The 14,325-nt window shown below is 44.6% G+C and overlaps 1 protein-coding gene across 1 annotated transcript in view; it reads left to right on the top strand.

The window, feature by feature from the left end:
• Window positions 1-14,325, top strand: part of MAD1L1 (mitotic arrest deficient 1 like 1) — a 428,393-nt gene that overhangs the window by 227,239 nt on the left and 186,829 nt on the right. The window contains exons 14-15 of the mRNA XM_075284203.1: window positions 5,514-5,602; window positions 13,117-13,195. Of these exons, the coding sequence (XP_075140304.1) occupies window positions 5,514-5,602; window positions 13,117-13,195 (168 nt within the window). The remainder of the gene's footprint in view (window positions 1-5,513; window positions 5,603-13,116; window positions 13,196-14,325) is intronic.

Genomic DNA, 14,325 nt, shown 5'->3' with positions numbered 1-14,325 from the left:
TCCCATTTCCGTAACATATCAGGGCTCCGAGCAGTTGTGTGACCACTGAGACCAAACAGTGGCCTCGGAGGTCACTGGCATCACCAATTCCTTACCAGCGGCCACTGATTTATCTCTCTGATCACATGAGCCTCATGGTTTCCGGGAACTGGATTAGCGTGCTATTTTTATGCCTGCCAAGGCCGCCCCAGAGGTCGCTCCAAATCCTGTATAACCCATTTAAATAGGGGCACCAATAGTTTGATAATCTTGCAAAATGAAGGGGTTTTCCAGGCTCAAAACATATTATGGACCCATCCTTTTGACGCTCTCAGCAGCTGATACACAGAGAATGGTGCAGGAAGCAGACGGGGCTGATGAAGTGAATGGGACCCGGTCTCCGTTACCTGCTCTGCCGCTACACACAGGATGGATCTGCTTCCTGCTCCATTTTTTTTTTTGTTCCAACTTGTCCATTAGTAAAGAGGGTTTTTTTTTTTTTTTTTTTTTTACAGTAGACATATGCCAGTTCTACATTTTTATCTAGTTGTGATTGATGTGATTTATGGTGGCTATATTGATGGCCACCATCAACGTAGCCACCAATATTGACATGATTTATGGATACACCTTGATATGTTATTGGTCAATAAATCAAGTGGTATGGAAATCACTGGGCATAGTCCTTTGGCTTTCTGTATCTCCCATTCTCTTAGTCAAGTAGTCAATGGGTACAAAGCATAATAAATCTGCCCCAAATGTTTTTCACAAAAAAGCTTCGGGGCTCATACAAGGGCTATGACTATGCCCAGTGATTTCCATACCACTTGTTTTATTGACCGATAACATATCAAGGTATCCATACATCACGTCAATATTGGTGACCGATAACATATCAAGGTGTATCCATAAATCACGTCAATATTGGTGGCTATTTATAAGATTGTGTTAGGGACATGAGTATTTACCATCTTCGGAATACATGTTTGGATTAAAGCCCCTAAATTCAGGTGCAAAATTTATAGTCCCTAACCCAAAAACCGCACAAGCAACCCAAGATCCAGCCATGTAAGATCTATACGTGTAGTAAGAAGGGGAATAACGAAATCTTCTTGAGACGACTCCAATAACCATGGTAAGCCCATCATGTCCATAGGTAGTCACACCACCATCTATAGCATTGTTGTTGCCCTGTCCTGCACAGAAGCCTATAGGACCCTATATACAGACCGCCGGACGCCTTTGTTAGCCCCCTTTACCCAATTCTGCTGCCATAAATAAATCTAGCGCAAAATGAATCCAGAAGCGAAGCAAAAAAAATGGATGTAATATCAGCGAATCTAAATTATAAGGCAATGTTCGGAACGTGCGAGCTTGTGATGGCATTTCTCCTGTAAAGTACCATTTCCTTCCATCCTTCTCTCCTGAGCCGGTGTCTCTGTAGATCTGAAGGCGGCTGGAAGAAGGAGAATAATGAATGTGTGTGCCGAGGCGAGCCGCAGACAGCAGACCTTCCATTTGCAGCTCTGTGCTTGTGTGAATGGCTCGGCTCTTCCTCTCCTCCCAGCTGGCTTTGATAGACTCAGCCGAGCCACCGATAAGACGACTAATCAGAAAATTGAGGGAAACATTTTTTGCTATGATAATCTTATCAGTTTCTGAATAAACACTGGTGTTGAAAAGTAACGCGGTATTGGCGTGCACCTTGGCTCCTCTCCGGCTGGCTGGGGTTACGTGACGGGATTGATCTGAAAGAATTTTGAGACTGTTTGGCCCGTGTTTATTTACTTTCATATTTGTGAGAGTCTTGCGCCTGGAATATTTGTTTTAACATCAGATAAATTGCTGGAGAAGTTTGTACTTGGAAGCAGAATTTTGTTGCCATTTTATGAATTTTTGCACATCTTCTTCGAACGGCTTGTTATTCTGTCAACACAAAAACAAATCCAGTGCAACAACGAGGAGAAATGTCCTATCCAACTATCCGTAGCTCAAAAAGGAAATGGGAGGGACAAAGGAGGCGGAAAGAAAGTAGAGGGTAACGTGCGTCGTCCATGGTTGACATGGAAGATCCCAAATTGCATCAAAGAAAAACTTGAAAATGGGTCATCGGTGCACGACTAGTAAGGACATGCTCACATGGTGGAATTTGGTGCTGATTTTGAGGCAGATTCGACCTGAAATAAATTCCAAACTCCACCCTGAATCTGTTGTCTTTTGCTTTCAATGGGAGGCAAATATTGAAGCAGGAAACTTCTGATTCAGCGGCAGAATTCGTGTCATGTAAATTTCCACCAATTAAAGCCCAAACTTTAAAGGGGTATTCCCACGTCGCATACTCACCAGTCTTCACTGCTGTAAAATCTTCTTTCTTCCTGGTTTCTTGCGTCATTTGGTGGGCGGGGTTTCACATGCAACCTGCCCTTTAGCTCCGCCCCCAAATTACTGTGTAGCTCTGCCCACTGCATAGCGTGATCCTATGGGGCGGCTGAAGGGCCTGTGATGTCATCAAAGGTCCTAAAAAACACTATATGCACAATATTGGACTACGTTTTGTAGATGTGAGCCCAGCCATAAAGCTCTGTCTTGCTCTGTTTGTCAGATTCAGCTGACAGGTCAGGATGATGACGACTCCCGGCTGTCTGTATTCACTTTGAGCACTAAGTTTCTGATAAGTTTCTTGAGAAGTGTCTTTATTATGTGTGTAAATGCAGAGATTATTTACAGCAAGCGGGGGCTGGACTAAGCTGAAAACCAGGAAGTGGAGATGAGCAGAAATGGCCGCTTACGCAATTAGTAAGCGGCCATTTTCTTGTGGCCTGTGGGCATGCGCAGTCGACTCTGCCCGAGGCCTAGAAGTTTGACCCCCAGCGCCGGAAGAAGACGCGTTAAGAGGCCGTTCCTTAAGAAGATGGAGGCGTCGCTGGAGAGTTCTCTCGCAGCATTGGGGACGCCCCCAGTGCTGTTTGAGCACAGGGACCGCCCCCACTGCTGCGAGAGAACTCATTTGTATATGGACGAAAACCGGGATTTATACTGAATGGTGGCCCGGAGAAGACATCTAAAGGTAGGAGAAGAATCGGCTTTCTTAAGGCTATTCCTACGTGTTAGTCACTAAAAATTTTGTTTTAATGATCGGATCCCTTTAAAGTGATCAACTTCATGGTCCGGTTTCAATAAATAAATAAAAAATGCTGCTACATGACAAATGATAACGTATAAGTTGCGACTCCTCTTGTTAGGACCTTCCTTACACGTACCGGCGCAAGGTGCCATGCCCAGTATTCCCCCATTGGCACCAGTCTCCGGCTGTATTATGGGATATAAATGAAGCGCTTATGACATTATTAATAGAATTTCCCTTTACACACATTTGATTAAAACGTGAAGCTTATTTGTCAGACCGGCAATGGAGGAATTGACCCCAAGTGCAAATAAAGCAATTTTCTCCATTTCCCATGTAACAATAAGAGGAGATAAAACACTTAATGTGTCATTACCATCAAGCGCTGACGTTTAATTAAGGCCGCTTTGAAGCAATGAAACTACAGCCTGGATTTTAGATAAAAGCGTCGGCATCCCTGCCGGAACGGTCCAGCGCTCTCCATTACTGACCACCGTGACCCCGCCACTGCTCTCACCTGCGCGCCGCGCCGCCTCCGCCGCTCCCACAATCCCCTCCGACTTTGTTCTCAGCACTAAAAGATTGGCCTCTAAACAGGTGTTGTCAGACCCTTGTATGTTGCGATGGCTTGCCTGGTCTCCGAAGGCTCAGACAGGCAAATCTCATGAATTCATATTGGCTGAGTGTTACAGGGTTAGTCGGGGCCCCTGAGCAATGCTCCAGACAGGCGTCTCTCGGCTCGTTGCAAATTGACAGGCCGGCTTTTCTCTTATATTGTTTTTGTTAAGTGATAAAAGCGGAGGCCTGGACTGATCCTGCCGGGGAAAGAGGGAAATACAAAATTGTTTTATGCATCAGAGGCATACAGTACTGTGCAAAAGTTTTAGGTAGGTTGGTGCAAAGTAATCGAAGGGTTAATCATTTTTTTGGTCAATTAACAGAATTGAATGACTTAAAGAAATCTAAATCTGATTAATATTTGACCTTTGCCCTGTGGAGTAGGAGTCCTGGTGTGATGATCCGGCCCCCGCAGATATAGCCCTGATCTCATCATTATCCAGTCTGTCTTGGATGACATAGAGACAGACGGATTGGAGCAAGCAATATCCACAGAAGATCTGGGCTTAGTTCTTCAAGATGGCGGCAGGAACAACCTCCCTACCAGGTCTGCCAAAAAGTGTCTGCGAGTGCCGAGAAGAACTGATGGAGGGCAAAGGTCACACCGAATATTGATGGGATTTACATTTCTCTTTTGTACATTCACTGTAGGATGATATCTGCGGCTCTATAAGGTAATATTAGCAGCTCTGTAGGATGATATCTGCGGCTCTATACGGTAATATTATCCTCTCTGTAGGATGATATCTGCGGCTCTATAAGGTAATATTAGCAGCTCTGTAGGATGATATCTGTGGCTCTATACGGTAGTATTAGCAGCTCTGTAGGATGATATCTGCGGCTCTATAAGGTAATATTATCCTGTCTGTAGGATGATATCTGCGGCTCTATAAGGTAGTATTAGCAGCTCTGTAGGATGATATCTGCGGCTCTATAAGGTAATATCCTCTCTGTAGGATGATATCTGCGGCTCTATAAGGTAGTATTAGCAGATCTGTAGGATGATATCTGCGGCTCTATAAGGTAGTATTAGCAGCTCTGTAGGATGATATCTGCGGCTCTATAAGGTAGTATTAGCAGCTCTGTAGGATGATATCTGCGGATCTATAAGGTAGTATTAGCAGCTCTGTAGGATGATATCTGCGGCTCTATAAGGTAGTATTAGCAGCTCTGTAGGATGATATCTGCCGCTCTATAAGGTAATATTATCCTGTCTGTAGGATGATATCTGCGGCTCTATAAGGTAATATTAGCAGCTCTGTAGGATGATATCTGCGGCTCTATAAGGTAGTATTAGCAGCTCTGTAGGATGATATCTGCGGCTCTATAAGGTAGTATTATCCTGTCTGTAGGATGATATCTGCGGCTCTATAAGGTAGTATTATCCTGTCTGTAGGATGATATCTGCGGCTCTATAAGGTAGTATTAGCAGCTCTGTAGGATGATATCTGCGGCTCTATAAGGTAATATTAGCAGCTCTGTAGGATGATATCTGCGGCTCTATAAGGTAGTATTAGCAGCTCTGTAGGATGATATCTGCGGCTCTATAAGGTAATATTAGCAGCTCTGGATGATGATATCTGCGGCTCTATAAGGTAGTATTAGCAGCTCTGTAGGATGATATCTGCGGCTCTATAAGGTAATATTAGCAGCTCTGGATGATGATATCGGCGTCTCTACTCTATGATGTGAGAAATCCCTTCAATCTGATATGCTGCAGCGTTGTCCTTCCTTGTAGACGTCTTCTGTGTATACTTACTAATCATATATTCTTTTCTTTGTCTCTCTTTAGCTGACTGCTGAACTTACTCTCTTGAAGTCACAGATGAGCACGATGGAGCAGGGCGCCTCTATCTCAAGCAAGGCCGTCACCTCTCTCAGGTGGGAATGTTTTACACGCTCCTACAACAGGACTTGACCCGTTGGCTTGTGTCTTTTGTTTCCCTATTTATGCACCAGTCAGTCTTTTTTAAGACTAGCATACGATACACCAGTCTTAATACATCTTCCCCAGTGCACTTAAATATTCTTCAATTTCTGCTTTTTTTTCCTTTATTGTGGTGATGGCAGAAAGTTATTAAAAAAAAAAAAAAAAAAAATCACATGCAGGTCCTTCAGAGGGAGAGGCACCTGATAGGCAGGTCCTTCACAGGGAGCAGCACCTAATAGGCAGGTCCTTCAGAGGGAGCGGCACCTACCGTATTTTTCGGACTATAAGATGCACTTTTTTTCCCCCAAATTTCGGAGGAAAATGAGGGTGCGTCTTATAGTCTGAATGTGGGTGGAGGAGTGGGTTTGCAGCATGGCTGCGCTACTGCTACCGCTGGTTTTCTGCAGCGGCAGGAGTGTGACAATACTGCAGGCCCCGGCAGCTAAGACACTCCCCGGCATCCGCCGGTCTATTACAGCAGATGCCGGGGACTGTCTTAGCTGCCAGGGCCTGCAGATTGCCACGCTCCTGCCGCTGAAGAAAACCAGCGGTGGCAGTAGCGCGGCCATGCTGCAAATCCACTCCTCCACCACAGGTCCCGGCAGTTAGATAGCCCCGGGGCCGGTCCCCACCGGCCCCATACCTTTAGTGATGCAGGCCGGCTCCTGCACGGCGAGGCCGCAGGAGCCGACCTGTTCCGATGACAGCCGGGAGCCTAATGAAGGCTCCGAGGCCTGTCATAGATATATATTACTATCGCGGCTGGTCTATGACCCTCCGCGATAGTAATGTATAGAATCTCCCATAGACGGCAATACACTTGTATTGCCGTCTATGGGACTTGCAATCAAATGATCGCAGGTTCAAGCCCCCTAGGCGGGGGATAATAAAATAGTAAAAAAAAAAAAAAAAAAAACACTTAAAAAAAATATAATAAAAAATAAAATAAATAAAAGTTCACCTCCTTTCCCTAGAATACATATAAAAGTATAACATTACTGTGAAACATACACATTAGGTATCCCTGTGTCTGAAAATGCCCGGTCTACTAATATTTTTATGTACAGTGAACGTCAAAATCAAAGGTGCTAAACTGCCGGGTTTTTCTCTCTGTTTTGCCTCTGAATTAAATAATAGGTGATCTAAGCAATAAACATTTCCCAAAATGGTATATCTAAAAAGTACACCTGGCCCCACAAAAAAAAACCGCCCTATACATCCCCGTACAGCTTCAGGGTCACCTGTCAATGTGGCCTTGCAGCTGTTCCAAAACTACAACTCCCATATATTAAATATTTTACCATTTTTTGCCTGAAAATTTTTTTTCCCTATTTTTCTCCTCTAAAACCTGGGTGCGTCTTATAGTCCGAAAAATACGGTAATAGGCAGGTCCTTCAGAGGGAGAGATACCTGATAGACAGGTCCTTCAGAGGGAGAGATACCTGATAGGCAGGTCCTTCAGAGGGAGCGGCACCTGATATATAAGTCTCTTCAGTTTTCTTTGAGTCACACAATATCTCTCTCAGGACCTCAACTCTAGAATTTGCACAATTGCATTTCCTATAGTGTTCCTTTAAGAGCTGCGACTGAATGACATAAACAGTGTGAATGACCTGTAGTAAGATCTCAGGACAAACGGTTCCAAGAGGAAAGCTGAAATGTTCTCTTGCGTTAATCCGGATATTATGGTCTTGTAAATATCAACTAGAGACATTAGGTTCATTTCTTGCCCTCCATCCTGTACATATTGTAGCTGTGAGTGCACCGATCATTACCAAGGCTCTGGCATCACTATGCGGGGAGGCTGTACTCCCTGCCCTATTATATCAAATTTAAGTCAACAGAACTTGTCCCTTGACAGACTGATTGAGATAGTGCCTGTAGCAAGACCGGCCCTTGCTATGGAGAAGGTTTTTTTTTTTTTTCTTCTTCCTTTACTGGTAAACCCATTAACCCTGCTGAGTCTACACAAAGCGTCTTATGTGTTCTCAGACTCCTGGTGAGATATAAATATCTGCCAGAACACACCGTAGGTTTTCTGCATCAAGTTTTGAGCCATGGATAGGAGATGTCCATCTTTAGATACCCTTTTTGTGCACTCGAGGGCATATGCTGGGCAAAAGAGCCTGGTACCGCAGGGCAAACCAATAACCCCTATATGGTTAGGCATCAGATGTCATCGGTACGATGGGCGACTGAGGCGTAAGGGATTTCCCACTGAGGTATTTCCGTCTAATAGTCGGGGCATATTGCTAGGGAGGGCTGTCACTTTATGACCTTTGGGACCCCTACAAGGATGTGAGGAGGAGTATAGCCTCTCCATTCTCAGGACTAGGAGCACCGTTGTAGTAGGCGGGACATGGAAGCTGGAAACCCCTTCTCTGGAGTGACAGGGGTCTCAGAGGCCAGACCACTACCGAATATATGCGAAGAGTAAAAAGGAGAGACCCCGAGCGCTCTGAGTGCAGAATGTAAACCATAGATCACGGAATAATGTGAAAAAGCAATATGGTAACCAGTTGGCCTCTCACCTGGCGGGGTTGTGAGCAATCACAACCCCTTGTATAGCCTTGGAGGAGGTAACCCAGGTGGGAGTGACAGCGGGTCCGCTGGTGCATCGGAAAACCGGAAAGACAGTGGGTAGAGGACAAGAACCCAAAGGTCCGTGGTAAAAGAGGATCCGTGCTCGCTGGCAACAGGACAAGACATGATCCGGAATACCCAATGTGGTTCTTTATTGAAATTAGTAGAACAGGACGACGTGTTTTGGGTCCTTTCTGAAGTGCAAATAGACTGGTTTGTAGGTCCAGTTCACACAGGTCAGCTTTGTCAGTGTCGTGCCACCTGTTTTGACCCGAAACGCGTCGTGCTGTTCTACTAATTTCAATAAAGAATCCACTTTGGATATTCTGGTTTATTTCTTGTCCTGTTGCCAGTGAGCACAATCCTCTTTTACCACGGACCTTTTGGTTCTTGTCCTCTAGCCACTTCCAAATATAGAGACGGCGTGTCCTAGTATGGAAGGTATGACTGGTGACGGTGACAGATCAGGGATCCCTTTAGACTCCATATACTTGACCATGACTGTCCTGATGCAGAATACAAGCCACTTGGATCTCCTTCAATGAGCCCGGACGGGACGCCACCGATCGTTACATTGTTCCTCCCTCTCTCTTCCATACACCGCACATTATTTCTCATTGCCCCAGATTCGATCCATACACGCTGCCGTTTTAATAAACTCCCCGTTCAATTTGCTGGGATTTTCCTAGCGATTCTTTAAATCTGCCTTTCTTTGATGGCCACTTCCAGGAAGGTGATGGAACTTGATATTATCTTGTCCTTCTGCACATCCGTCACGCTTCCTCCCTACATGCACAAATTGGATTTCCTTCATTCTGTTGCCGCTGTAATGGAAAGTGCAGAGAGACAACATACTTTGTTACCGCAGGGGTAAAAGTCCAGAAAACATCGGAGGCAAGGCTTGGGTTTCCTCTAATTGTGATTAACGATTGCGGGATGCGGCGTCGCCCTGATGACCGTAGGTGGGCGCGGAGATTTATACCTGCTCACCAGCCGTATTTTAAGAGGTTTCGAGGAATCCGAAATCTCATTTGGTTCAATTAAACAGCAGCGAAAAGTAAGATAAAGAAACCCTTGTAGGGCAAATACGGAAATTTTTTTGTGTTAAATTAAACTCTTATCCAATGGGGCATAACCTGCACAATGCCAAGATATTTCCTCCGGGGCGATTACTGGATTTTTCCATCTAATAATGATTCCTCAGATTATCACCTTCAGTGCACGGAAGATGCCAAATTTCCCAAAGGGGCAGCTATGGGTTAAGACTGTTCAGCAGGTTCATTTAAAGCAAAGCAGATCCTTTTTATTAGTTTCGTTAGGATTGTACAAGGAAGCCGTAGCGGAAAGTGCAAGGACACAGAAATGTACGGGATTGGGGAACTGTGGGGAAAGAGGTTACAGAGAACACTGCCAGAAAGAGAAGGGTTAATGGATTAGGTTTATGAACAAAATGAAAAGAGAAATGTAAATCCCATAAATATTCGGTGTGACCTTTGCCCTTTGCCTCCTTCTCGGTACTTGCAGACAGTTTTTGGCACATGGGCAGGGAGGTTGTTCCCGCCGCCATCTTGGAGAACTAAGCGCAGATCTTCTGTGGATGTTGCTTGCTCCAATACGTCTGTCTCTTCATGTCATCCCAGACGGACTGAAGGATGATAAGATCAGGGCTACAGTATATCTGCGGGGACTGGATCATCACTTCCAAATATTGTTGGGATTGGGCGTAACACGGTGGCTCAGTGGTTAGCACTGCAGCCATGCAGCACTGGAGTCCTGGCTTCGAATCCCGCCAGGAACAACATCTGTAAGGAGTTTGTATGTTCTCCCTGTGTTTGCAATCTTTTGCATTCAGTCTTTACTTCGCCATGAGGAAGGAGCTCTGACCCTGAAACGCGTAGGCGGTTAAAGCATCGTGCGTCTATTTTTCCATGTAATCCGATACAAGTTTACATGTAAGTGCTGTGTCTCTTTTACATTTTTTTCACTGGTTTCTTGTTACCCAAAAGAAATTTTAAATGGACTAATAAAGACAAACTGTTTTAATTTAATGCTATATGGGATGCTGGATTACTATTTTTTTCTTTGGATTTTGTATCAGTACCTGTACCGGCAGGGTTCTATGGTTATCCGTGCACCTATAGCAGTATATCGAAAGTTTTTTTCTTACACTAAGACCACTGGGAAACAAAAGGGCTGTGGAATACAACTTCCTAGTGTCCTAAACTGTCCAATGTACTTTTTAGTTTTTGTTCTTTTTTTTTCTATTTTTGCCGTCCCACTTCACAGATTCATCTTTTGCAAATGTCGCTGTGAATCATTAACTCTTCAGAGGAACTTTGATCCAGCCTGCGGCGGGAAAAAAAAAAAAAAAAATCTCTCTGATTAAAGATGGCTGATGGAGAAAGCTAAATGCGAAACACGCTGGGTGTAGTAAATAATGGGGATCAGATTGCTGACATATGCTTTAGAACTGAGCACAGCTTAAATACATACATTGGAAAGAAATATTTGATGCTACAGATGGCATTTGGCACACTAAAATAGAAGGAGCCCATCTGTTGTTATTTGTTACTACTATGCTCATGTTCCCTTTTTTTTGCACATTAGAACTCTGCCAAGTATTAATGATGGATTTATCAGTATACAAGGTGACAAATTGGAGGAATGTTCCCTGTTCTTCCCACCGCAAGATCTCGGCCTCAATCACTCCGATGACTTGACCACCAGAGACCTTTCACAGATCTTACAGTTCTTGATTTGAATCAAATCCTCGGTCTGTAAGATTTTAGATCGCTAGGGGTTAACCTAGCAGGCCCAGTATTTGAGCCTGAGAGTCGTCCCCCTGACCTGCTACAATACCTGACCGGCTACAATACATGACCTGCTACAATACATGACCGGATACAATACATGACCTGTTACAATACATGACCGGCTACAATACAGGACCGGCTACAATACATGACCTGCTACAATACACGACCGGCTACAATACCTGACCTGCTACAATACATGACCGGATACAATACATGACCGGATACAATACATGACCTGCTACAATACATGACCGGCTACAATACATGACCGGCTACAATACGTGACCTGCTACAATACATGACCTGCTACAATACACGACCTGCTGCAATACATGACCGGCTACAATACATGACCGGATACAATACATGACCTGCTACAATACACGACCGGCTACAATACATGACCTGCTACAATACATGACCGGCTACAATACATGACCGGATACAATACATGACCTGCTACAATACACGACCGGCTACAATACATGACCTGCTACAATACATGACCGGCTACAATACATGACCTGCTACAATACATGACCGGCTACAATACACGACCGGCTACAATACACGACCGGCTACAATACATGACCTGCTACAATACACGACCTGCTACAATACATGACCGGCTACAATACATGACTTGCTACAATACACGACCGGCTACAATACATGACCTGCTACAATACACGACCGGCTACAATACACGACCGGCTACAATACATGATCGGCTATAATACATGACCGGATACAATACATGACCGGCTACAATACATGACCTGCTACAATACATGACCGGCTACAATACATGACCGGCTACAATACATGACCGGCTACAATACATGACCGGCTACAATACATGACCGGATACAATACATGACCTGCTACAATACACGACCGGCTACAATACATGATCGGCTACAATACATGACCGGATACAATACATGACCGGCTACAATACATGACCGGATACAATACACGACCTGCTACAATACACGACCGGCTACAATACATGACCTGCTACAATACATGACCTGCTACAATACATGACCGGCTACAATACATGACCGGATACAATACATGACCTGCTACAATACACGACCGGCTACAATACATGATCGGCTACAATACATGACCGGCTACAATACATGACCGGCTACAATACATGACCGGATACAATACATGACCAGCTACAATACAAGACCGGATACAATACATGACCTGCTACAATACACGACCGGCTACAATACATGACCTGCTACAATACACGACTGGCTACAATACACGACCTGCTACAATACATGACCGGCTACAATACATGACCTGCTACAATACATGACCGGATACAATACATGACCTGCTACAATACATGATCGGCTACAATACATGACCGGCTACAATACATGACCGGATATAATACATGACCGGATACAATACATGACCGGCTACAATACATGACCTGCTACAATACATGACCGGATACAATACATGACCTGCTACAATACATGATCGGCTACAATACATGACCGGCTACAATACATGACCGGATATAATACATGATCGGCTACAATACATGACCGGCTACAATACATGACCGGATATAATACATGACCGGATACAATACATGACCAGTCACAGTTTGTGTCTGAGCTCCAGTTGTCTCATATGGTGTGGTATCACCCTAATGGATGGGAATAGAAAGGTTTTGTTTGCCTTTGGCCGCCCCTATTGGGAACTCTTGTCTGTGCCAGTAATATATGGAGCGCCATCATCACCAAAAAATTTCCATAAAGCCTAAAAATTCTAAAATTTGATTTTGTTGTGTGATCTTTTGCAATATCGATGACCAATATTTTCAAGCGTTCACTAGATGCAATGGTCAGCGCCTGTGCAATGTGACGCGAGCCCAGTATAAGAGGGAGCGCTCTCCTTTCTAGTAATGGAGGATACACGGAGGGGAATAGTCTTTAGGGAGAGGATTGCAGAAATGGAGATGCCCTGCAGTGCATTATTATTCCAAACATGTCACTTCATATTGTATTCTCCATGCTCTGCTTGTCTTGCAGGTTGCACATTGAGGAGCTGGAAGCCGAACGTGGCCGGTTGGAGAAGGAGAATAAAATCCTGGAGAGGCTGAGTGTTCAGGTAAGTACGGCAGAGGCTTTTGTGCCTTTGTAATCAGATCCTCTTGACACTCAGGTCTTTGGCCATCAAACTCTGTCATTACGCTCAAATATATAGTAATGCTGACTGACAGCTGGAGAAGGAGGTCATACACAAATAATGTCATAATGTTCACGCTCTCCAGAGTCTGCTTACAGCGAGTAACAATGGTGCCTGCTGTCACCGACAGCCTCAGGACTCGCAGCATGCTGCCCGCCTCCTGGCAATAGACACCACCAGTAGTAACTTACTAGCCAATGGCTGCACGCTGGGATACATTGTATGAATAATTGTTACAATTTTATCAGATGTATTTAATTCCGCTTTGTGAGGGTGACCATAGATAGGCTTATACGTATGTCCTGTTATTCCTGTAGCACCAGCATAATGGTGCCAAAATATGCCACAGCACTTTACTAGTCAGAGGATACATGGACAGGCAATGTGACTACGAACTAACATATCAGGGCTCTGCTCACAAGAGCTTACAATCTATTTGGAGATAGGAGGACGCAAGAGGTCAGAGGGCTTGTTTGGTACAATTGTCCAACCATCTAGTAATGAGTAAGGTTATCTAATTGAAGCTGTCTGAGCCGTTACCAGCCGGGACCTGGGAATATACAGATACTAAGTGCAGGGAAACCTCTAGAGGGAGGGATCAGGATATGAGGAATAGAAGAGGAAAGATAGAATAAGATAAGACATGTTAGAGTAGTGTGCAGAGGTGTAGAACAATGTGACCAGGTCATGTGATAAGCCTGACTATACAGATGTGACTTAGGGCAGTTCTGCAACTTCTGTAGTTGGGAATTAATGGGATTGTCCAGGGGAAGAACATTCCAGAGCACCGGTGCAGCTCGAGAGAAGTCCTGGAGACGGGAGGGGGAAGTTCAGATAACACAGAATACAAGTCTGAGGTCATTGGCAGGACGGAGAGGGTGGTAGAAGACAAAACGAGTGCGAATTGGAGCAACAGTGAGGGGTTTGATGTTTCCACAGTGAGAAATGGGCAGATTCTGAGGTGCAGGTGACAAGAGCGTGCAAGGGACATTTGGGGTGAAGGCAAGAATCAAGTCAAATACAACCCCGAGACAGCGTGTAATAGATATCAG

The sequence above is a fragment of the Leptodactylus fuscus genome, chromosome 8, assembly GCF_031893055.1.
Source record: "Leptodactylus fuscus isolate aLepFus1 chromosome 8, aLepFus1.hap2, whole genome shotgun sequence".
Classification (NCBI taxonomy): Eukaryota; Metazoa; Chordata; class Amphibia; order Anura; family Leptodactylidae; genus Leptodactylus; species Leptodactylus fuscus.
The sequence above is the reverse complement of the archived record's forward strand: the minus strand, read 5'-3'. Positions and strand labels throughout refer to the sequence as shown.